Raw genomic sequence first — 23,761 nt, forward strand, 5'->3', positions numbered from 1 at the left:
TAAGAAGTAGCAAATATAATAAATATAAACTAAATAGAACAAATAGGAAAAAGTGATGAATTTGAAGCACGATAATGTAGTTTCTTCTATGATTAGAATCGAACGCTACAGTCCGTTTAATCTCCCGTTGAGTTTCCGGTTTCAATTAAGGCTTCTTGCACTGTAACACTTTTGTTTTAATATTTCTTCTTGTACTAATATTACAAGTAATATTATAGAGAAACGGACTGATGTTTGACATAAATAAAGAAAACATATATTTAATATTGCATACATCTGGGAATTATACGTAGAAAGGTACACATCTTGCAATGGGTACCTTCATGTAATATTCATTTAGCTTTAATTCAGTTACATTCAATCATCTCCTTATCTAGCTTTTATTTTCTGTGTGATCTTTGATCCAATCGATATAACTGTAGACGCGGGTGAAGACATCCGGTCGACCTCTTGCACACGGTATTCCCCAGGATACCACACCGATTTGCGCATTGTCGGCAACCAAAGGACCACCAGAATCGCCCTGTTCAAGAATAAATAATTTACTTAGTAGTTAATGTATGTATATCACCATTAAGCACATGCTTAATGTGCCAACGCAAAAGCTCTGATACTTCCAAGTAAAGGAATTAATAAAAATATGTGTACACAATTTCGTTCGATTCTATCGCGAAAGAAAGTTAAGGGCAAATCCGATACATTCCGCGAATACTTAAAGCAATTCTTTTGGAATTAGGTGAGCAGAGCTGAATGGCGCTCACTGTTGCGCTCTCAACGACACGGTTTTTGCGACAAACTACAAATAGGAAAAAAGTGCTGCTTTAGTCGAGGGATCCTTTAACGTGAAAGGGCCCTCTTCTCAAGCACTCGACTACATAGACGTGAATGCACTTACGTGACAAGCGCCTTCACCCCTCTTATTAAGCGTGCAGATATTGTCGTCCGTGACACGAAAGCTGGCATTTAAACATTGTTTCTGATCGATCACGCTCAGCTGAATATGATACAGATCATTCGGCGTTTGTCCGGGATACTTTGGTGATTTTCATGTAATTCGGGGCCACATACATTAAAAATAATTATAAATACAGCAATTAATATTAATCTAAACAGCAAATATAAAAGTTATAACTTGTAAGTAGGTATTTGTACTCACACTGGTTGTTCCCCAGCCAGATAACACAGCTGGGTAGTCCACTTTACCAAAATTTTCACTGGGTAACTCGATGGACTTCACTTTGTCTCCAAAGACAATGCTCTTGTCTACCTTGATCAGTCCAATATCGTTTCTGATCAATGCAGAGTTATAATTCGGATGGCCAATTACTTTTTCAGACTGGTACTCGTCGCCACCCTTGTCCAACGTGTTCGTGCCCAGCACGATAGTTATTGCCGTATCGTTGAAACTGAAATAATCAATTTTAACTGTAAGAAGGTGATGAACAACATACTTTCGCAGGCGAACATTGTATCGATATCAACTTTGACAAGCAATGGGCGGCTGTCAGTATCCATCTCTCGTTCAATACCGATCCACCGCAAAAATGACGATTTTTATAACGAAGCGAAGCTTGGTAGGGAAATTGTCCATCTTTCGCTATGGAACCGCCGACAATTTTTGGACCATCGCCTATACTTGCAGCTATATTAAGAAATTTTATAAATTCAATTATAAGCGAACAACGTCATTTCTTTAATGGACAAATTGTTACCTGACGCCTCAAGTATTGCAATAATAGCGTAACTGTAAAGGAACAGAAACATTTCGAGACACTTGATTTCCCGTGGCAACGAATGAACAGTGAATTTGACATACCGGGACCATACATGGGGTATATATACCTAGCACATTCTTAATGACCGTGGGAATTAAAGATACACCTGGCCAGTATTTAAATTTGGGTCAGATATTGCCTTACGAAAAAGACTCATTCGGATGTATCTCACGTGCGCTATGATAAAAGCTAAGAAAACTCGTGACCGAACGGGTACCGCTACCGCTTAAGAGGAAAACGATCCTCGACTAACAATTATAGTCGAAATCTATTCGTTTATCTCTTAATGAAGGGGGCCCGACCGTGGCACGGTAACAGGTAATTTCCTAACTCTGTGCAACTACTTTTTCCCTGTTTTGTTTCGGTTTCATTCAATTTGCTATTACCTTTTTACTCTTTTTCAACAAATACTAATTTTTTTAAGAATCTTTATTGATTCCAATTTGCATTCATTATTAAAGAGCAAAAATATATGCCTCTTTCTGTCTGAAGACTAAAATGATTCACGCGACATTGCGCGTGACTCAATGGTATTCGAAGGGATTAAGAAGTATGATAGTTACAAATCACTTTTCGACAAATGAACTATGGTTTCTATTTACAGTGATTATGCATATATTATTTGGTTCGCCCGATTCGCGTCTCTTCGTCGATCAATGACTCAAAGAGGATTATTCCGAGGGTCTTATTAAGCGAGCGCGCAGGACAATTTAAAAAGGCATAAAGCTGCACAATTTATTCCATTATGACATGACTCACCCTGATTATGTTCCATTCAGAGACGGTGGCTGGGTGATTGGCCTCATTCAAATTGTATGGTAGTGGTAAAGGTCTAATTCTGTCGTCATACACGAACGCACTATGCACTCAAATTAAACTCATATTGCTCTTAAATATCGTCATGGATATTGGCGACACGGCTCCATAATGCGCATTCTATCATACACAATGTCAAATAATTTTCTCTTTCTAATGACTTAATCGGAACCGTGCATGCGATCCCATATCGTTTGTCCTGATAATTTCATTGTTGGGCGTGGTACCACAAAGTGTTCTGGATGATCTGCCTGGTGTTAGGAACAAGGATTTTTCAATGTAATATCGAAGAACAGAAAAGAACGTAACATCAAAAGTATACAACTCGAACTTCCTTTATTTAAATGAATCAGAGGTAATATGAACTGTCGATGTAACGTTACTTGTACAAAATTAAAATAATTTCTGTCATGCATTTCCCGCTTATAATTCTCGAATACTATCAACGCAATTACCTAACAAGTGCAAACTATTGCGTGTTATTCTAATTAATCGGAACTCTGACGTTCACAAATGTATATTAGATGTCGTAATCGCTCATATTCTCTGTAGTGTGTATGTATTACGTATAAAATATTCATGTATCTCACAACCAGAAGTTAATAGTCAGAACTGTACCGCTTTCTCCCATACATACAAGTAAATAAATAATCATAAAAAAAAAAGCTCAACCGTAAGTAACCTTTTTTTCTATCGTATATATCTTTTTCTTTCTTCTGTTACTCGAGCATCAACTAAATGCTATATATAATATGTATATGTATGTATAAACTGTCCGTACCCTTATATAAGTATGATCGTTTACAAAAGCTACTGTTTCAGTATCACTTGCCGTCGGCCAGACTTTAATGCACGTATTTTTCGGAAAACTGTGTGAAAGCAAATATGCGTAATATAGTAATGTTCAAAACAACATGAATCTCGATGGTTTATTTTCATGTTTTATTTTGTGTTCGCGTAAAGAAACGTATATATTATAATAAATTCACCTTGTACCATAATACCGAACCGATAAAACTTTATGATTGTCCAATATATGTATATATATATTCTGGATATAATTATGTATAATATATGATAAACTATGCCTTATTTTTCGAATGTTGCTCCTCACCGACAGTATTGGTAGGGGCGATTGAGTATTTCTGTGCGGCGTGTCTTTCGTTAACACCCGTTACGCATAGAATAACATCGATAGTACTAAAAATATAAACATTGTGTTTCTTTCTTTAAACTTTAAATTATACAATTATAATTTAATCGCTAGACAGTACGTACAAAATTAAATGCCAGCACCCCGTTTAACGAGACGGATTTCCTGTTGATACTAAGCGCGATCGCGTGCGTACTTTAAAGATTTCCGTGAACATTTAAATGTAAATGAAAATACTTTTTTTCGCTGCTGAGATACTTATTGTAAAGAAGAAAATGAATTAAATAAATGATACTTTTAGTATGCGATACTATTTAACTTACTTAATCTTAAGTTTTATGAACGTTAAACATTTGATAAGAAGTGCGCAACAGAATACTTAGGATCGTATTGCAGCATGTGCATTCAACATGCTGTGGAAAGTGAAAACAAAACTTATTTTACATTAACCTTTCCTAATCTTCGATTTGTAATGAAGAATTCTACGTAAATAAAAATACTTGTAACTGATTGCTTTTGATAAATGCAAAGTAACCCAAAGATCTGTCTATTCTAAGCAATTTAAACGTCGGTTCTGCTTGAATCGCTTAGAGATAAATAAATAAGGAAAAGCTTCACACGATCATGCGAATCGATTCAAAGATCGTTTTGTATGATACCTAATAAAATGACCAAACTTATACGATTGAGTTACTTTGTATTAATATTCGTTCAATGTAAATGCTTTAAGAAGATATGCGTATACAGAAGTTTAATACCCAATATCGCAAATTATGTAATTCAAAATATCGAGTAACTTAGATTCATAATATCACATGGTGCTGCCATCCAATATTTGTAGTTATAAAAGTGTGTACAGAACGATGGCTATATTATATACTCTAGGCCGCGAAACTCCGTCACTTATTGGCTATAAAGTATTTAAGTATATTATTGGGTTTTGGTTTACTAGTTGTCGGCCAAGGACGGGTGACTTCTCTTTGTATATCAATAGGTAGGGACTTGAGAACCGCCGCGTCGATTTTCGGTGACAGTTGCATCGGTGACGAAGGACTGAGTCGAAGATCGGCCATTTCGTTGCTCGGTGATTCTCTGCGTCCGCTCAACCATACCTCCAGTCTGGTCTTTTTTGGCAGGGGTTCTATTTCACTCAGCGCATCGTCATCCGCACTCTGATTGCTAGCACCTATTGACTTCGAGATCGGAGAGGACGTAGTGCTCATCGTCGAACCGTCGTTACTGTCTTGATTCACACTCATTGGCGATCCGAGGTTTACATCGGGTACACCCTCTTCTGAGCTTATATCTAGAACAGACTGAACAGCGACTTGTTTTCGTAGGAAAGATGTAATACTATTCTTGCCGGATGATCTCTCCTCGAATTTCGTAAATGCAACTCCGAGAAGTGTTAAATGGAATGGTTTAGATACATCAACGGTACGATGAAACAATTTCATTGCAAGTGACAACATTTTCGCGTGATCATAAACACCAGACTTTGAGGAGGGCAGTAAATGTTTCGGTAAAGCACATTGTCGGGTTTCTCTTTTACCCGAGGTTGGTTTGTTAAAGTCATGTTTTCTGACCGTTAACCTCATCGCAACGGGAATTCTTCCATCCTCCATGGCTAATTCTGTCAATCGTCTAAGAAGTGCTCCTAGTCGTGACTCTACTTCGGCTACTAAAGAAACGCTTTTAAAGCCATCCTCTAGGCCTATAGACTGTCTTTTCCCTGTCGGTTTTACAACAGTTTCGTCTATGCCTTCGGCATTGTCTTTCAGTTTTCTTGCCAATTCGATGCCAATTTTCATTTCCAACGTTTCTAACGATGTTCTACGTAAGTCCTCGACTGTTTTTATGTTATTAGACACTAACAATTGTGTAGTTTTTTGTCCAACACCTGGGATTTTCGATACAGACCCTATGCTAGATAATAGCATTGGCGCACTGCATGGAAATATTAGAGTTTGTTGATTCGGTTTATGCAACGACCCCACTAGCTTTGCTAAGAGTTTATTGTGTGCTATTCCAGCGCTGCATGTGACATGTAATTCTTTATATATTCGTTCCCTTATTTCTGTTGCAACCTTGGAAGCAATAATCAATCGAGCATGGCAACCGCAAGGGCATTCCTCTTCAGATGGTCCAAACACTTCACCAACTGGATTTTCATCTTCCATGGAGATACTCATATTTAATTCAGAATTGTTTCCCGAATTCATATATTTTTGTACAATAGACGTTACATCCATAAAGTTGTCATCAAAACCAAGTCTTTCAACTAACGGGGTAAATTGATGTAATATATCCAATATTTTGGCAGAAAAGTGACGGTAATTGGTTAAATCTTCACCATTCACCAACACCAGTCCTGGGCACAACTGTAAAGCTTCTTGCACTGACATACATTTCTTAATTCCATATTCTCGTGCCAAATAATTACTCGTTACTACTATATTTTTTTGTTGCACACCCAAAGGTTTACCTTCTAGTTCCGGATGCCTCAGCATCTCAACTTGGGCATAAAAACAGTCGACATCGATATGAATTATGGTTCTTGGGTGTCTTATAATTGAATCAAATTCAATGGAATCCATTGAGTCAATTTATAAATAGTGTATTATGATATTGTACATAGAACCTTATCGCGTAAACGTCTTATTTAATATTTTAACATACTATAATCTGTAATGATAATAAATAGATAATTAACATTATCAATAATAAGCTTAAATACTGCATAAACATTTATTGTTATAAAGTCAATTCGTTACCTTTTCTTAGAAAACAGATTTGGTTAGAAATCTATTCGTAAATGCACATTTTATTAATTTTATTGACAGAATCAACAAAGTACAATTTATGTCTCGTTATTAACAAGCTTTAGCGCAAATCTTTATAATTTCTGAACGTACAATTGTTTGTTTTGTCGATATGTTCAACTGTAGACGTATACCTAGAAAATAGGTTAAGTTATTTAATCAAAACATACAAACAATTTACTGCCTTTGACTTACACACGGTAAACTTATAGCTGCACAGTTATCGTTTTTAATCAAAAATAAATGAATTCAAAATACGTTTGTTAAATTACTTTTATTTTATTGCTCGTTATAATTTTCTTTAGGTCATAAAGTAAGGTTACCATTATTTAGTATTCGCTCGGAAAGTCTGTTGTTATCTCACAATTATATAAAATGTCAGCCTGCAATTATATTTTTATCCTCCAGAGATCCGTTAGATCATCGAGTAGATATTAAAATAGTGTATATAGTTGTAACTATTAAAAACACGAACGTTTCACTTGTGAAATTTACACCAACTTCTTGCAGGGTTTATGGAAGAAATATATTTTTTCTACAGCTGACGGGTTTCGTTGGTCGCGCGGAACAAAATTATTGTAAAAACTAAATAGAAACTTGTTTACAAACTGTAATGCGACTAATTTATTTTTCACATGGTAGCCATGTTTTTGAATTGTCATAGATATCTTCGTATGTATATATTTACATAATTACATTCTAAATATTAGTTCACACACACACAAATGTGTTAAGATGGACGCACGCATGATCATTTCCTGACGCAACTATACTTTTCCACTAGATAATAATACGTATGTTATGACGCATTCTCACGTGATTTTCACGTGCAGCCAATAACATTCAACATAAAATAGGGGAATATTTATTATACGTAGGCAAAATTTTAAGTAAAACGTATTATTTCACTAGACATAACCCAATCAAATTACAGATCAGCTAGTAGAAATATACCACGAATATAGTAAAGATGAATTACTATAAAAGATAGATTCTTCAGGAAATGTAGTAGGTTTTATATAGTATTGTGCACTCGTGTCTCCAATATTTGATTGTTTCATTATAATGTGCATTTGTACAAAACTTGGTAGAACGTTGAAAAATTACTTGAACATTTTAGAAGTGTATGCCAATACAATAAGTTATTTATTGCAGTAGGTGTATTGCTGTAGTTAGTTACAGAGGAATACGAACGGTTTGGTTAAATGTCTGCACTCCAAGAGATGAAACATAACCAGCAAATGTATTCAAAGATTTTCCTACTCGTGGTACACTGATGAAGTGTTTAAAGAGAAAAAGACAAGTTAAATTTGTAAATTCGTTGTTACTTTATTACCTTATTCATAGATCATTAAGCGATATCGTTTCTGATGGTAAAATTACTGCGATATTGTAAATTTGTTGAATTATTTATCTAAATTGTAGTCGGGCTGCTAATTGAGTGCAAGCAGCCATCTTGGAAAATCCTTTTTCACATTTCGAACGAACGAAGTGTCAAATATCGATAATTGCTTCATCTCCCGCGGTTAAAACCGAAAATCTTCGTAGGGACCGAGCTTTCTCGGGAAGTTAGAATTTTTTTTTTAAAACCCTCGCAAAATTGAAACGTGAAAATCGATTTCGCGCCATAAAACAGTATTAGTCAATATTTGCATTTAAAAGCAAGAAAAACATAGTGACGAGTTACGATACAAACAACTCGAATAAGAAAGGGATAGGAGAATTTTTCTATTGAAAGTTGGAAATAATATAGGCAAAACGGCTTCGCAAAAAAAATCGTCTAAGAAGATGGCGGAGAGTAAAGAACTGGAGGTGAGTGAAGTATTAAAAGTGGTGCGGTGGAATTAGATTATGTGGGAAATTTTAGAGAATAGTCGGCAGGTCTGCATTGTGAATTTGTCGTGGTTATATTCGGCTTATTAGCGATTTACGATTTATGTTGGTGGATATTGAATTGCTAAGCGTAAATACACTGTTGAACGCGAGTTTCTCTCGGTTATTGTTATATTTATCACTTTCCTCGGTGAAATATTACGATTAATCGATAGAATTGTTACCTCGGTTATATTGTGCTTACAATTATGTCGCGTTACCAGCATAATGCGTACAAAACGTGCCAATATCTTCATAATTATAGGTAACCTAATCATTTTTCTTCTTTTATCGTATCGTCTCTGTGTCTCGTTAGTTTCGTGTATTTCACTGAATCATAATAAAAAGAATTTCACTTATTCGTACACGGTTGTCAGACAGATGCTATCATTTCTGATGATACAGATAAATTCTAATTTACCGTTGTATAACTTTCATTTAATACAATATGGGTACTGGTGAAAATATGTATGTATGTACTCATTATGTGATTACCTTAGTTTAGAAAACTTGAAGTATGATCCTTATGCCTGGTACTCTAAATTTTATTCCGTATTTCTGCAATTATGTATATAATAGCCAATATAACATGATAATGTACTATGTAATTGAACTTAAATAAATGAAATTGTATACAGATTACAATAATTTCTTTTCTATTGACGTACTTTCTTTGTAAAATATATTTTTTCTTCTTTAATTAAAGTAATTACTTTCTCTAGAATAAGGAACAAACTAAATAAAATGCATGCTATAATTTTATGATTGCAGAATATGGTATTGAGTTTTCGAGTGTCTGAACTTCAGATGCTTCTTGGTTTTGCCGGTAGAAATAAATCAGGTAGAAAAAACGAATTACAAGCACGTGCGCTAGAATTGTTACGTTTGAGATCTCATCCAGTTCAGCTCAAAATACGTGAATTATATAAAACCATACAGTGAGTATAAGATTTATCAATGACAATTGTAATTATCCTTATGTAGATCATGTTAAATTTTTATGTGTGATCACAATTATTTTTTAATTTATTTGCATTCCGTTTTTTTCATTCGTTTTTAGTAAAGCATTGTCCTTTTTCTTTATAGCTACTAAGGCATACTATTATACTTTAAGTATTATACATGTCGATAGATTATCGAATCTAAGCCCTAATTTCATTATATGTTTCGAAATTTTGTTTAGAGCTGATCAATTGGCTGCACACCAAATGTATGGTCAAACAGGAGGTACTGGAGAGCCACAAATAGATCAAAACATGCACTCCAGAAATTATTACACAAGGTATGTAGATTGTTGTGTATTACCTTTGCACCAAATTACCAATGTAGATTTACTTTTACAAGAAAACCGATTGAATCCGGAAAATATATAATTATTTATTCTGAATTAATATAAAGACAAGCTATCAATCAACAACAACAGTCACAGACATCGGTTTCCAGTGGAAAAGATTTACCACCTGCACATCAGGCATCTCTACCTCAAGCACCTAGAGCTAATCCAGTATATCAATCGACAGGATACACTAGCGTTACACCACAAGTAAATACACAATTTCCTATCTATAAGTTACACTTATACATTATCTTTTTTTTTTTATAAACGTGAGAAACAATAATATTTTAGCAAACAACAAATGCAGCCTTTAATCCCTATCCATACGCATCAAAAGTTTTACAATCACCGTTGCAAATACAACCCAGGAGTCAGTATCCCGTTCATCCAGATGTCAGATTGAAAAAACTACCATTTTTTGATTTACTGGCTGAATTGTTGAAGCCATCTAGTCTAATGCCTCAAGGATCTATGAGACTTCAAGAAAATACATTTATGTTCCATTTGACACCACAACAATCAACAGACGTAGCAAGTTCTCGAGATTGTCGAGCAGGAAGTAAAATGGATTACACAGTACAGGTACATTTAAAGGAGGATTTGTTATTTAATGCAATGTGAAATTTGCATTTATCATTATTGAATATTTCTATAATCCACAGATACAAATGAGATTTTGCTTACAAGAGACATCTTGTGAACAAGAAGACTGTTTTCCTCCAAATATCGCCGTAAAGGTTAACGGGAAGTTGTGTCCCTTACCTGTGAGTACACAAAGAAAAATATGTGAAAATTTAGATCCCTTCCTGTCTTACTTTAGATTGGGATCATCAAATATTTTATCTTCTGTTTTAGAACCCAATACCCACAAATAAACCAGGAGTAGAGCCAAAGAGGCCACCACGGCCTGTCAATATTAGTCCTTTAGTTAAATTATCGCCTACAGTAGCAAATCAGATTCACGTCACGTGGTCAGCTGATTATAGCAGACGATATGCAATCGCCATATATCTTGTTCGAAAGCTTTCAAGTGCCGAATTGTTATCAAGATTAAAGAATAGAGGTGTCCGACATTCGGATTATACAAGAGGTTTAAGTAAGTATGAACACATTAAATGTTAGAATTACTAAATGCATCGAACTTACGGATTCCAGATTCTCTTTTTTTTTTTATGTTGCAAGAAGAACAGAACGACTCTAATCTATTCAACATAGAGTATTTTACATTGCTTAAAAACGATAGAGTTGAAATTATGTTATTTTTTTTAGTTAAGGAAAAACTAAATGAAGACGCAGACAGTGAAATAGCCACAACGTCGCTTAGAGTATCGTTAGCCTGTCCGTTAGGCAAGATGCGAATGTGTACACCGTGTCGTGCGTCAACATGTTCGCATTTGCAATGTTTCGATGCATCATTGTTCCTTCAAATGAACGAAAGAAAACCGACGTGGAATTGTCCAGTTTGTGATAAGCCGGCGTTATACGATAATCTCGTAATCGATGGATACTTCCAGGAGGTGTTGAACTCTAAGAAACTATTACTAGATGTGAACGAGATTCAACTGTTACAAGATGGATCATGGGAGAATTTAGTCCTGAAAAAAGAGAAAGATAAGGAGAAGAGTGAGACGAACGTTATCACGAATTCACAAGATCGGAAAATCGACGTGGATACGGTCGACCTAGGTAAGATTTTATTTCAATTCTATACATATAGAAATAATCTTTATTTCAGGATAAATATTCTTTACGCACAAATTGCTATCACGTAATTGTTTAGACGAAAGCAATCCGGCTCCGCCAAAGGAAAAGAAACGGGCTGTTGTTATTGATCTAATATCAGATAGCGATGACGATGACGAACATAGCGCGCCCACACAAAGTACAAAAAAATTAGCCACTGGCACTTCGTCACCAAAAAAATCGCAAACCAGTTCGATTAGCAGTACAAGCGAATCGCCAGATTTAATGATAATAGATTTAGAATAGAATTTTTTTATATTTGTCGTTACTATTAAATTGCCAAATTTCGAAGTAAAATATCTCTTGTACAGAACGGAAGTCAAAGAGTTGATATGTTCTGTTATTATCAGAAAAGGAAAGAGCTATTTATTATATAAGGGTTAATGTAAGTGAGTTCATGATATTTTTACTTTTGGTACTTAAAGTTGGGGAAGAAACAAGTAAAATAATATTCCGTTTTATTGTAATAAGGTTGTATTCCTCAATACACGTACAGCTTATTCCGTTGTTATGAGTTAATTAAAGAGAAAGAAAAGTAAGCTGACATCGCTAATACAAAACTAGATTTAATAAATAAAATACATTTTAGCATATTTTTTCAGCATCATATAAAAATCGCTGTGTAAATTTATTGAAGAAGAAAAAAAATATGTTAAATAAAGTCACTCTTTGTTTTATAGCATAAGCCTTTTATTAACCTTGACTTGTAAATCAGGAAGCAAAACATGAGATGTAAATACTTTTATTTCAAACGGTTGTTTCATGGATAGTAGTGTTATTCACGCTATCAGATGTACATGATTTCCGTGAAATATTGATTGTTTATGTTTCCGAATTGATCAGGGTTAATAAAACTGCTTAGACTATACTTAGTGTAGATTTGGTTTTTATAAAAGTCGATCTGAAGTTGTAAGAAATAAGATAGATAAAATTGATACAAATAGGGTATTAGCAACATTTAACACTTTTGTATTGCATTTTTCATACGTAAGACAATGTGATTCGCACGCGCATCTCAGAGTTTTAAATCATCTTTCAAAACTTCTTCTACGTTTGGATACATATAATTACGGAATGATATTTGAGAGAGTTGTTGGTCCACAGGTTCTCTTGTATCGTATAAACTTGGCGCTTGGAATATTATGCCAAGCGTCCCTCCGGTACACGCCAATGTAAACACCCAAAGAAAAAGTCTGTCTAAAACCATAGCTACAAACTTCCAATCTTCTATAATCTGAAAAAAATTTTATGTTAGAGTTAAGGAATTATTAATTCGAATTAGTTACCTATTATGGATGTTTTTATTGACAAACGATAGATGTGTTAAGTTATAAGAAGAAAGGTATCAAAAGTAAAAGAAATGAATATTTAGTACATAAGATATTTCACTCACTTCATTATCTTTGTCTGCATTTTTAATATGTTGAGCAATAAAACGCACACCCTTGAGAGCTGATATGACATCCGGGGACAAGTTTCTCGGCATCGTATTTTCACTATCGGTAACTGGAATGATGTCACTATCAGTAACTGTCGTGCTTATTAAACATTTAAAGAAGTATTACGATACATGACGTTACTTTCTAATCAACGTGACAAGCTACATCTATTTGTGGATAGAGTATACCCGCGTTTATTTCAATACACGGTTATTTATTTCCGTTGCCATGTAGGTCTGTATGTGTAGATGGAATGTATTATGTTTCTCGAACGAAGGAATACCTTAAGCTCATACTTTTGTTAACGAAAAATGGTTCAAATACCGACGCGTGTCATAACAAATTTGGTTAATAAAATTTTATACGAATTATATTATATGTTCTATTGAAGTGTATACGATTTACCTGATGCATGTGGCATATGCCGGGCGTCGTCTTCTCGTATATTTTTATATTGGGAAGTGACACTTTCAAATCCATCCGGACTTCCTTTCAATTCCAGCGGGTAATCGCTAACGCTATCAAGAGATATTAAAAAAAAAGCAAGGATTTTAAACATTTTATAAAGACAAAAATGTGGACATATACAACAATGAATAATAAAACATCACAAACGCTTTACAAAGTTTGACAAAGTCTAAATAAAAGAATATAAAATAAAATGTTAAAAATTCTCGACTTTTTTCGGACATTTATACTTTCGAGCATGGTGTCTGTGAATTTTTGTAAAACTGCCCGTAATTGATAAGTGGCTAGTTACCTAAAATCTATTTCATTGGTATATCCGCTATCCATGTACGTATCGTCGTACTCTGGCGTTGAATATGGTGTTCGACGCATCATTAAAATTCGTGGCATCCAATTTAAAAATACTTGTCTAACCCACGGTGACATGTTGTGCGTAGATGGAGAGCTGTGTACGAAAGTTATAGATCAATTTTAGCACCTTCCAGGTATAGACATTCTTCGATCTACGCGATACTTTGGTAGAAGTAGGATTCGGTGTAAATCGAAGAACGATTATACAATAATACCAACAATATTGCGCATAGGTGTGCGATAGAATAGTACAGAGTATAAACTACCGGAAGTGAACGTTTAAAACGCATACGGTGATCCATATTGACAAAGTGACTAAGATCATGGTAAACAGTAAGTATTTCCCCAATAACGGTATAGCCAGCGATGTAGGCGGAATGATTTCGGCTAGTAGTAAAAAGAACACCGTTAACGAGAGTAGAATAGAGGAACATAACGATACCTGAAAAAAATACAAGTTCCAAGCAAGTTTATAAATATAAGTATAAATATCGATTCGTTCGTTTATTATCAGGTACTTTTTTTTAAATCGATTACTTACTTTTTCACCCGAGTCACTTGGCAGGTAAAAAACAAGTACCGTAAGGAACGTAATACCCACGCACGGAATAATTAAGTTGACCGTGTAAAATAACGTCTTTCTTCGCATCGTAATGTTAAACGTGATATCTGTTTGATTTGTAACAAAATATGTTAATGTCTTACCCTCTTCGTGCCAAACTAACGAATGAGCAGTTCGATAAATTATGGTGGTTCGTGTATTGCATGCAAAATATAATTTTAGACGATAGAGGATTCATAAATTTGGCATAAGGGGGATGATATATAATTTCGATAGGTAATTGATGTGTAACATATATTTTCATTTAATTTGCTCACCAGAATAAGGTTCTGTGCAACACGGATAATACTCCTCGTTTCTGGACGCAGGTACTTCTAGAATGTCCCATTCTACTGATAAGTAGAAATCATTTAAGTCTATCCCTGTCGCGACTAAATTACTGCCAGGCTCCTGTTTCATATGCTTCAGATCCACCTGTTAGTAAAAGTCTTTACAAAGCATTTCTTTGCCAAACCATACTAACATGATTTTTTTGTACTTTGTAACTAATTTGCATCCGTCCAGCTGTCATAGAAAAATTATTAGATCGTAGCGAATGAGGTGTCCGTATCAACTTCAACGAGCGTCTGATTAACTCTTGTCTGACTTTACTTGCCTGGATCTACTGTCGAGCGTCGCTCAGTATGAGAAAACATCTAAAACATCTACTATGATTGTTAAATATCTGAAATTTTTGTGTTAAACGCGGAGTTTTTCATATTTTATGCAATTCAGAATTTCGAAATCTTTATTAGAACGAAATGTGAATTTTGCATCAACCGAAAATGAATGTTACCTCGATAATCGATAGTGGACATTGTCATATCTTACGGTCTAATAGTTGTGAATTAAAAATATTGTTGAGTTATAACCTGAGCACCATTGTACGTCCACGAGCCGAATTTCATGATGCACGATTGTTCATCGAACGGGAAATATTCGACGTTTATTTCACAGGATGATTTGTAAATAGCGGGCGGTTTCCAAGATACTTCACCAGTATACTTTAACGTAGCTTTCGTCATTAGCGTTACTTCGTAATTGCCATCAGCGCTGCAAAATTTCATTCAACCTTTAACTAACGTTTTCTCTTTTTATAATATATTCTTTGAAATTGTTAATTAATTCTAAGTAGTAAAATGAAGTTTACTTATTATATAGGACGATATCTGGTAGCCAAATATTTTCGGAAGGCACGTATAGCATTTCCACGCCACCGTAGTCTTCTGGATCCCATCGTAGCTTATAATCGAACCATTTCTGAAACCAGGTAAGCCCAGCGATTAATAAGGTACCTTTACACTTTTTATTAACAATACCTCTAACTGTAGGAATATACTTTGGCGTTTCAATAACACAATAGAGCTTCCTGTATCTTCCTGTATATCCAATAATAATTAACTAAATATTTTATTATCTAAACAATATCTTCTACAAACAGATACTTCTCTCTTTTGCAAATATATAGTAATATATAAAAAGGAAAGAAATATTATATTGGAAGCTCTATTGTATCACTCTCATGTTATTGGTGGTTGCAATATTATCCATATTACTTTTAAGTAGTTCATACCTGTTCTACCCAGACGTTGGTAGTCATCACTTGATTTTTCAAATTCTACGAATCAAGAGAAGAATAATTATTAACATGGTTATCGAACGGAGAAATAATTAGATAAATAGTGAGCTCGTACCATTTCAATCAGTTGCGACAGCTTTAAACCGAGCCAAACTGTCAAGGTTTCGGTGTTATTGATGACTGGGCGTATGAGTCTGTTGTAATTCGACAACAAGTCATCGTAAAGCCTTTTCGTGTCGGGGTTTGCCTCGTAAGTCTTCAGCCTGGCAACACCTGAACGAAACGTAACACTTTTCTGTCATGTTTGCGAATAAAAATAAGGAGGAAAACAGTCGGGTTCATCGCGCTCGAACAGAACGACGAGAAGCCCAAAACATCAGTCACGATAATGTTGTTGGAAAGCTTTTGCGATCCCTCGTACGGTTACGATACCGAAAGTTGAAACGACTTACCGTATATAATATGAAGAACATTGAAAAACACGCCCAACGTCATCATTCGCATTTTAAACGTAACTATTTACAAGTTTGTACAGAATCGAGATGGCAGTGACCACTCCCAGTAAAAAAATTGTTCACCTGCCGACACCGTATGCAACAGTTTTCGAGTAAAGTTTGTCAAACGTGAAAAGAACGGATACCATATTAAATATTATTTTCTTACTGACGACAAGCGAGAAACGCGATCAGTTGAGTACGAACGTTCTGCATTCCACTGGAGCGAAATCAATATACGAAGTTAGCGCCATGACACTTGCTCCAGGTTGCACATCCTCTGTTACAGAAGCACATCCTCGCGCACGCGTGGATTTAAGGAGATATAGTTTCTCTTCGATAATGTATCGCGGTTAATCATATAAATATTATTCATTACGACGTTTTAACCACAGACGAAATATACGGTGGACCTATCGCATCGCAGGATCTTGTGCTTCACGAAGGAGAGAGAAAGTTGCTCGTGAATGAAGCATAGGTCTCTTCGCGTTCTCCACGATGTAAAAATAACGTGTTTAGAAGTTAAATCTGATCAAACAAGTTATCGAAGTCGATAGATGCATAAATATTTTCTTTTGTTATAGTCATTTAATTGTTGGGTTTCTCCACATATGAACATTCTTGACCGCATAACTTTGTGTTTAAAAATTTTAATATTGTCGATACTAATTGTGGGTGATTTAAATTGATAAAAGATGACATAAAGTATATAGTTATTTTAGAGGAATTAGAAGATAGTGGATTCAACTTAAATGGGGTAGTTTCAGATAAATAATAGAAACATAGATGATTTACTGCCTTATTTTTATTTCCGTTATATAATATTAACGTATTTTTATTACTAAATATTGTTAAATTTATTATAAAACCAATTTAATCGATTCATCTCGTATCGATTCGTAATTTATTGTCAAAGGAAGTCTTTCATTTTGTACGTGATTTGTGTTTATGGTCATCGATAACGTTTCAGAATTTTTAATAAGTTAGAATAGAATTAAACATACATAGGATATCGGCGGGGAAATTAATTCAACTGATTGAAAGAGGAAGATAATCAAATTTTCTGCTGAATCGATAACAGAGGGATGACACTAAAGTGGTAAATGGATGCATCCGTTTTCAAGTTGTGCAATAAAAAAAAAATGGATCGAGCGAGAGGTTTCTTCCGTACATTTGTCTGTGGTTTTAACAGGGATAATTTATTGTAAAACGTTATGGTGGATATTACCGACACTTTGGAGGCCTTGTTCGTCAGGTAGCGCACTCTGCATTAGTTGTTACGAACATTTCAACCCCTTGATGCACCCTTGCAGTCTTCTCGCGAAACTATTCTCGAAGCGTCTTTACGCTAAAACCATATTTTATACGCACACTTCTCGTTATGGCAGTTATCGTAAAAGTACTTCAGACATGGTTAAAAAGTTTCTCATATCAGATGCATGTTCAACTTTCTTTTTTTTTAATTATAGCAGAACAGAAGGCCGTCTCTTGTCTTCGTAGACACTTTGCGCAGAATGATTCTGACGTAAAAATTTTACTTTCCACTGAAATTTAGGGACGAGCTTCATACAAGTTTTTGCGAACAGTTTTTTTTTATCTGTCAGGCGATTTCATTTTTGTTCTTGAATAATTTTCCACTTTTCTCTGAGGCTCGCTGAAAACTCGTTTTACGTGAGCTCTGCGAGCATCCAGTTTCCCAAATTGCGCATAACGTTCGCATCGCTTTTCGTGTATCGCAAAGAAAAACTGGAAAGTCTATTTAATCGATACAGTATCTATAAATACTCGACGATTGGTATTTGGAGCCTCGCCCATGTTGCTAAAGTAGTTCGAACATCGAACGATAATCAGCTTAACTCGCAACGATTAATTAAGGGTAGACGTAGTAATCGACGACAAGCGATGAAAGGTAGAGCACGACTAACAGCGAAGACAATTAAAACAACGCGGAATGCGAAACGGCGGATCCATCGATCGAAAGCGCCGACAATTCATTCACGATTTTATCGAATCTCGGCTCGTTTCACTTAACGCTCCCTAACGTAAATATATCCGACTACCCCGCCTCCATCCCCGTGAGATAACATCGATCAAAGTTGAAAACCACGCTCACGCTTCAGCCAACACTCGCGTGCCTAGAAAACATCGTAATTATGTCAAGCTGGAACCGGCGGAAGTGCAAACCATCGCAGCCACGTTGCAACGGAAATTACGCCCGGACGGAGATGTACACTCTCCTCAAAAGTGCGATCCGTGGTGTAACAGCATTCGTATCCACTCGGATAAAGGGTGGAAAAGAGCGAGAGGGGGCGAGGAAGGGCGGATCGATCCGCGACCACGCAACGATTCCACGTACGCTGGTACGATTATCGATCAAGGATACGTAAACAGCCGGTGGTATGGCCGCGGCGACCAGGCCACTTAGCGTATGTTTGTTTAGTACCTTTTACGACTATATCGTTGGGGCATGTGTTAGGTTACGAAGGAGCCAGTGTCTGGCGCACGGCTGAGGGTTGGGCGTCGCGGCGCCGCGCTTCGAGAGGGTCATTTATAACTGTTATCGCGAGACTTACTAGCCCACTTACTACCCTCCGCTGTGTCTATTTCCCCACCCACTTTTCTAGTCCGCACGAAGAAACGTAAGCGCGAGACGCGCCGCTCGACCGGACCCCGCTGGTCATTCTATCGCACGGTTTTTATTCGCCCGCCCTGTATCGCGCCAGAAGACAGCGGCTTTGAGTAACGACCCGAACCCGTGAATCGATGGACGCGTTTCACGCTCCGCACGATCGTCACGTCGCGCGCCTCCTCGTCGACGCGCGCATGAAAATGAACGAAGTTCGTGCCTCGCGTATGATCGCCGCTGGACCAATTACAGTCCTGTTTTCATTAGCCCCGGGGACTCGCGGCCGTAATAGCCGAACACACGGTCCTAATCCTTTGTTCTTACCGCAAAGTTACTTTGAACAGGGAACTGACTGAACTGAATACGAAACTCTGGACACGGTATAGCGTGGGGTTGCTAATATACCAGCGTTACATAAATCTGCGCGATGCACGCTGGCGAAGTTTCGTCGCTGGTACGAGGGATAAGCAGCGTACCCCAGTCGATTTAAATGTCCGCGCGATGAGGCTGGAACAGTGGACTGCGAAAATCGGCAGTGTTCGTCGGGGTGAACGCGGAATAGTCGATGCCAGGTTGTCCAGCAGAGATCGTAACGTTTACCAGGGGGTGAGGCAGGGTTTTATTTATTAGAGCCACGTCCGTTCGCGCCCCGAGCGCGAGAGCGTCGCGACGTTTCCGGTGGTAACAACCGATATCTCGTCGTTACCGGGGACATTTCTCGTGGCGTGCTCTTTTTTTTCACCCCGGCCGTCGCTCAGGGTCGTAGCACTTAATCCTAATATGGAAATATGTCGTGCCATCCGCAAGCCGACGATTAATGTGAATAAATCGATTTTCGGCGTTGGTCGACGCGGCCGCCAAATCCTGGAAGCCACGCCAAGTGGCGGAAACACGGGAATTCCATCTGGATTTACTAAGATCAGTGCCATTTAATGTGGAGCTCGATAAATCCCTTAAAAGCTGGCGGTCCGCAAGAAGGCGGCGCATTACAATTTTCCAAGGAAGGAGAGAATGGAGAACGTCTGGGTGGAGGACGCGGACAAATCTGCAAATGCAAGGCTTCAGGTGCCAAATGCTTTCGTCGTATAACGTGAATAACTGCTTCGCCCCCGCTAGCTGTCCTACATCGATCGCGATCCATCGCGAGTCCCGCAGACGGTCGGGACCGAAAGGAAGAATGAAAAAAGAAAGTTACACTTCGCGTCGCACGATGGAGATAACCCTCTCACGGAATTGATACGCATCGATCGATCGTAATACGTGCATTCATACGCGCGACGAGCAAGTCGAGTGTCGTTTGAGAAAATGGATGAAGCTGTCGGAACTCTATAACGCGATTAGAACGAACGAATGTTAAGTTTTGAAAAGAATTAATGTCGCCGTCCCCGTCGAGAGTTCCCCTCGATCTCGAGAATTCTAACGTGGTTAGTATGTAGAACGATTCGGTTTACTTTCGTAACAAATGCACGTCACGGTAGTCTTCGTCATAGTTCGATCTTCCGGAAGAAAAATAGTCCTCCTCATCGGCGTCGACGTTATTGACTTCCCTCCTTGATATTCTAGCTCTTTTACGGTAGTTCTAGCATCCACGCGTTCGACTAGTTCCTACGTCCTATCCATTTGCGTGATTAATTGTTTCGAACTTCCATTTCCTCTTCACCTGAACTACTCCACGTTCAGAATGTTCAATTTACGGCGAAACGCTATACGCTCTTCGAGATGGACCGTCCACTTGATATCGCGTGTACCGGAAGCGATCGCGGTACATTTTTCCCTGCGTATCTGCCCGAAAATCGCGCGAAGTCACCCCTCGAGGGACGAGGGATGGGCCCGTTGTTCGCGGTCGGGATCGTTGCTCGCGCAACGATGTCGCTAAACGCCGTTGCTTGCTTATGATTTCCATAATTCCGCGCACTTCGTCCGCGGCAGGCTCTAAAGGGCCAATATCGGGCAAAGTAGGTGTGTACTTTAATTACTAGAGATAATTACGTCGTCACCGGCTTGAGTGAGCGATGGAGGTTTACTATGATAACAGGGTATCCAATATCCTGGTGAGTTAGTGCGCTACACAGCCCCGCGCATATGTATTCCGCACGTACGCACCCCTCGATGTATTTACTATCGTATGCGCGCCAGCACACGCCGCCCGCTCGCGTTTGACCTCCATCCGTTATTAATATAATTATCCTACCGATTATTGTCTTACGGTTGCCGCATTTAACTACTGACGCGCGATACACCCGTTCCACGAGCAGGCCTCCGGCTGGAAATTAACATTCTGGCTGCATGCCTGGGAGACATCGGTCTCGCTAGGACCTCGTCACCCTTAATTGAATTTTCTTTCCATCAGAAAGGACAAATACGTGGACTGTCTGCTTCGACAACGTTCCAACGCTACCTACTAGCCACGAAACTTTCCTCGCGTCAAATTGTTTTCAAGCTCCATTCCTCTTGAATCGTTTGAAACGAGATTTTATCGCGCGCTTCGCACAGGACGCTGCACTATCACCCAACGGCTGGTCTGCATGTATGTACGCGCCGTAAACAGCCATCAACGCGTAATTATCGTAACCGAGAGCCTCGATAGCGTTGACAGGGGAAGATCGTTCGGTTGGTAGGCAGGGAGTAAGAATGCGCGGTGCATTTTCGGGGTGATATGCGGACGGGCTCGCTACTCTCTCTCGTTCTCTCTCTCTCTGTCTCTCTCTCTCTAGCTCTGCTATTCCCGTATGCAACGATAGGGCGAAAGCCACGGGGGTAGCACGTCGGAATAATTTATTTAGCTTGAGCAATGTAATAATGGTGGGGTTGCGCCGAGTGCAAACTGCAGAACGCGTTCATTACTACTTTAGTCGAAAGTGTATGGCGTGGACAAACCCGCCGGGAGGGTGAGAAGGGTTTGGTACCATGCGCGGGTGGAGACGCGCGTACTGGGTATATACAGGTTGGTTAACGTCGCACTGGATCGGCTAGTCGCGGTGTGCGGTTCACCAGACGACGATATTACCAACGATAGGTATCCACGTGTACACGGATCGACCTCGAAGAAGGTTGGGCCATCATTTCCGTTACCCTGTTAACCGTGCTCAGGTATTTTTATTATTATCGTTCGATTGCATATGTACAACTGTGTGTAGGAAGCATCTTTATTTTCTCCTTTTTTCAGTGGAGAACTAGAACGTACGGGTCGTGGGAAATGGTGTGCAGTCGGGGTTGTTAGTTTAAAAAGTATTGTAGTTAGTCGTGGATCGTCTCTTGGGGGTTGGCGAGGATCGACGCAAGTTGTAACGCTTGTCGCGCTACTTCATATCCAGTAGTTTTCGATCGATTTATTTTGTTGGGAAAGTTAGTTGACGGCGTTCGTTTCTTCGCTGGTGAACGGCAGCTTTAATCTCCGAACTATCACTTCCGCTATGTCAGCTGCTATGAATAAGTATCGTTTCTACCAGAACGTGGGCGGCTTGCAAATCCTCTATTTTATATTGATAACTCTATACATTCTGCATTTACGCGGCGCTAAAGTGCGGCGACCCGGTGCATCTAAGGGTTGAAAACGCGAGCACGAACGGAGAACTTAAACGTGGCCAGTACGCGCGCGGGCATACAAAAGACCTCGAAGTTCGATAAAAAAAAAAAAGAAGAAAAAAACGGTATAATACAGATCGCTGCCGTTTCTGTCCACCATACCCAAACGCGAGCGTCTGAAAGCCTTCTATCGCATTTCTGCGGATTTCCCTCTAATCACATCCGGTAACTTAAGAGGCGGCCGTTGTAATTCTCCCGGCCGGCGTGGCTGGGACGGTCGCGCGAGACAAAAGGGGCGAAACTGGGGGAAAAAAAGGAAAAAGTAGATTTATTTTTCTTCCTGTGTCCCGTGAACTCCTCTGTCCTCCATAGATCTTCCCCTTTTATCCTTCGTATAGCACGGCCAGAAATACGGTCCGGTTACCCGCGGGGCCGCGCCCCGCGCTATTTATAACTTCGACTCATTTTCCCTCATTGCGCGGAACACCGGGACTCGGATAAATAATTGTTTTTAACCGAGCTTTTATTGTAACGTTCGCAGCGCGCGCGTGCGAGCGGAGGGTGAATTTCCTCGCGCGACGTAAGGACAGAGCGCGGGGGCTAAATGAATTTACGGCTGAACCGGGGGTGGCGAACGATAACCGAGTTCGGGGCAACTCTCAGCGGTTGATATTAAATTGCTCGCTGGCTCGTTTATTAGTCCCGCGCGTTTTCGGACGCTTTAAAGAAGGTGGCAAAAACGGGGCGGTGTGGGAAAATGCGCGCACCCCGCGGTCGCAATTCGCGAACGGGTCGGTGGAGCGGCGCGGTTCGCGGAGAAAAAAAAGAAATTGGGTGGTTTCGGATCTCGCGGCTTCGATCGCTGGGCTGGGTTGAGCGTTTTAATTGATTGGCAATTTACAGTGTTTACTTTGCTTCCAATTTTATTGTGTCAATCGTATTGTTCAATCGGAGTGGGCGAATTGCATTTTTGCCCTCGCGTTTTCATTCCGCCATTCCGGGTAACTCCGTTTTTGATTCGTTTCAAGTGTTAGGTGTTAGGGTTCACTCTGTGGATACCTTTCTGATGGAAAAATACGCAAGATCGAAACGAATTGTAAATTCTATTTGTGATACCTGGTTTTTCTGTTTGTCTTTTCTGTTATCGAGCTGGCGAGTCTC

General features: G+C 38.5%; 4 protein-coding genes across 8 annotated transcripts; 1 reads left to right on the forward strand and 3 right to left on the reverse strand.

Annotated features, from left to right (window-relative positions):
* Positions 1-320: 320 nt before the first annotated feature.
* Positions 321-4,208, reverse strand: LOC143430410 (chymotrypsin-2-like). Its single transcript, XM_076906688.1, has 5 exons — positions 2,535-4,208; positions 1,483-1,642; positions 1,157-1,406; positions 896-1,033; positions 321-523 (listed from the first exon to the last, which is right to left on the reverse strand). Exons 1-5 carry the CDS (start codon positions 2,548-2,550, stop codon positions 374-376), a joined length of 714 nt encoding a protein of 237 aa, XP_076762803.1. The 5' UTR covers positions 2,551-4,208; the 3' UTR covers positions 321-373.
* A 61-nt stretch (positions 4,209-4,269) lies between these two features.
* On the reverse strand, positions 4,270-7,247 carry Poli (DNA polymerase iota). 3 transcript variants are annotated; one of them, XM_076906332.1, is made up of 3 exons: positions 6,931-7,247; positions 6,519-6,700; positions 4,270-6,429 (listed from the first exon to the last, which is right to left on the reverse strand). In XM_076906332.1, exon 3 carries the CDS (start codon positions 6,339-6,341, stop codon positions 4,644-4,646), a length of 1,698 nt encoding a protein of 565 aa, XP_076762447.1. In that variant the 5' UTR covers positions 6,342-6,429; positions 6,519-6,700; positions 6,931-7,247; the 3' UTR covers positions 4,270-4,643. The 3 variants fall into 3 exon arrangements, with proteins under 3 accessions (XP_076762447.1, XP_076762445.1, XP_076762446.1); XM_076906330.1 differs by having other exon boundaries at positions 6,890-7,247; XM_076906331.1 differs by having other exon boundaries at positions 6,839-7,247.
* Positions 7,248-7,693: 446 nt separating this feature from the next.
* Positions 7,694-11,957, forward strand: Su(var)2-10 (E3 SUMO-protein ligase Su(var)2-10). Of its 2 annotated transcripts, XM_076906489.1 has the most exons (10): positions 7,694-7,809; positions 8,229-8,378; positions 9,210-9,376; positions 9,622-9,720; positions 9,837-9,981; positions 10,066-10,356; positions 10,437-10,538; positions 10,630-10,870; positions 11,044-11,460; positions 11,555-11,957. In XM_076906489.1, exons 2-10 carry the CDS (start codon positions 8,355-8,357, stop codon positions 11,761-11,763), a joined length of 1,695 nt encoding a protein of 564 aa, XP_076762604.1. In that variant the 5' UTR covers positions 7,694-7,809; positions 8,229-8,354; the 3' UTR covers positions 11,764-11,957. The 2 variants fall into 2 exon arrangements, with proteins under 2 accessions (XP_076762604.1, XP_076762605.1); XM_076906490.1 differs by lacking the exon at positions 9,210-9,376 and having other exon boundaries at positions 7,723-8,378.
* A 16-nt stretch (positions 11,958-11,973) lies between these two features.
* Nachrbeta2 (nicotinic acetylcholine receptor beta2) lies at positions 11,974-16,703 on the reverse strand. 2 transcript variants are annotated; one of them, XM_076906492.1, is made up of 12 exons: positions 16,408-16,703; positions 16,071-16,228; positions 15,950-15,994; positions 15,527-15,636; positions 15,249-15,429; positions 14,655-14,811; positions 14,317-14,444; positions 14,042-14,217; positions 13,717-13,869; positions 13,362-13,474; positions 12,911-13,023; positions 11,974-12,751 (listed from the first exon to the last, which is right to left on the reverse strand). In XM_076906492.1, the coding sequence occupies exons 1-12, from the start codon at positions 16,457-16,459 to the stop codon at positions 12,533-12,535; spliced, it is 1,605 nt and encodes a 534-aa protein (XP_076762607.1). In that variant the 5' UTR covers positions 16,460-16,703; the 3' UTR covers positions 11,974-12,532. The 2 variants fall into 2 exon arrangements, with proteins under 2 accessions (XP_076762607.1, XP_076762606.1); XM_076906491.1 differs by having other exon boundaries at positions 12,911-13,047.
* Positions 16,704-23,761: the final 7,058 nt, after the last annotated feature.

Source organism: Xylocopa sonorina, chromosome 13, assembly GCF_050948175.1.
Source record: "Xylocopa sonorina isolate GNS202 chromosome 13, iyXylSono1_principal, whole genome shotgun sequence".
In the NCBI taxonomy this organism is placed as follows: Eukaryota; Metazoa; Arthropoda; class Insecta; order Hymenoptera; family Apidae; genus Xylocopa; species Xylocopa sonorina.

Bases quoted from the DNA above. Each gene is read 5' to 3' on its own strand.
- LOC143430410 (XM_076906688.1), bottom strand. The intron at 1,407-1,482 runs GTTGATATCGAT...TGATTATTTCAG, and splicing joins GCCGCCCATTGCTTGTCAAA to TTTCAACGATACGGCAATAA. The intron at 1,034-1,156 runs GTGAGTACAAAT...AAATCACCAAAG, and splicing joins CTGGCTGGGGAACAACCAGT to TATCCCGGACAAACGCCGAA.
- Poli (XM_076906332.1), bottom strand. From the start codon at position 6,341: ATGGATTCCATTGAATTTGATTCAATTATAAGACACCCAAGAACCATA.
- Nachrbeta2 (XM_076906491.1), bottom strand. From the start codon at position 16,459: ATGCGAATGATGACGTTGGGCGTGTTTTTCAATGTTCTTCATATTATA. The intron at 13,475-13,716 runs GTAACTAGCCAC...ATCTCTTGATAG, and splicing joins ACCAATGAAATAGATTTTAG to CGTTAGCGATTACCCGCTGG. The intron at 12,752-12,910 runs GTGAGTGAAATA...AATTTTTTTCAG, and splicing joins ATGCAGACAAAGATAATGAA to ATTATAGAAGATTGGAAGTT.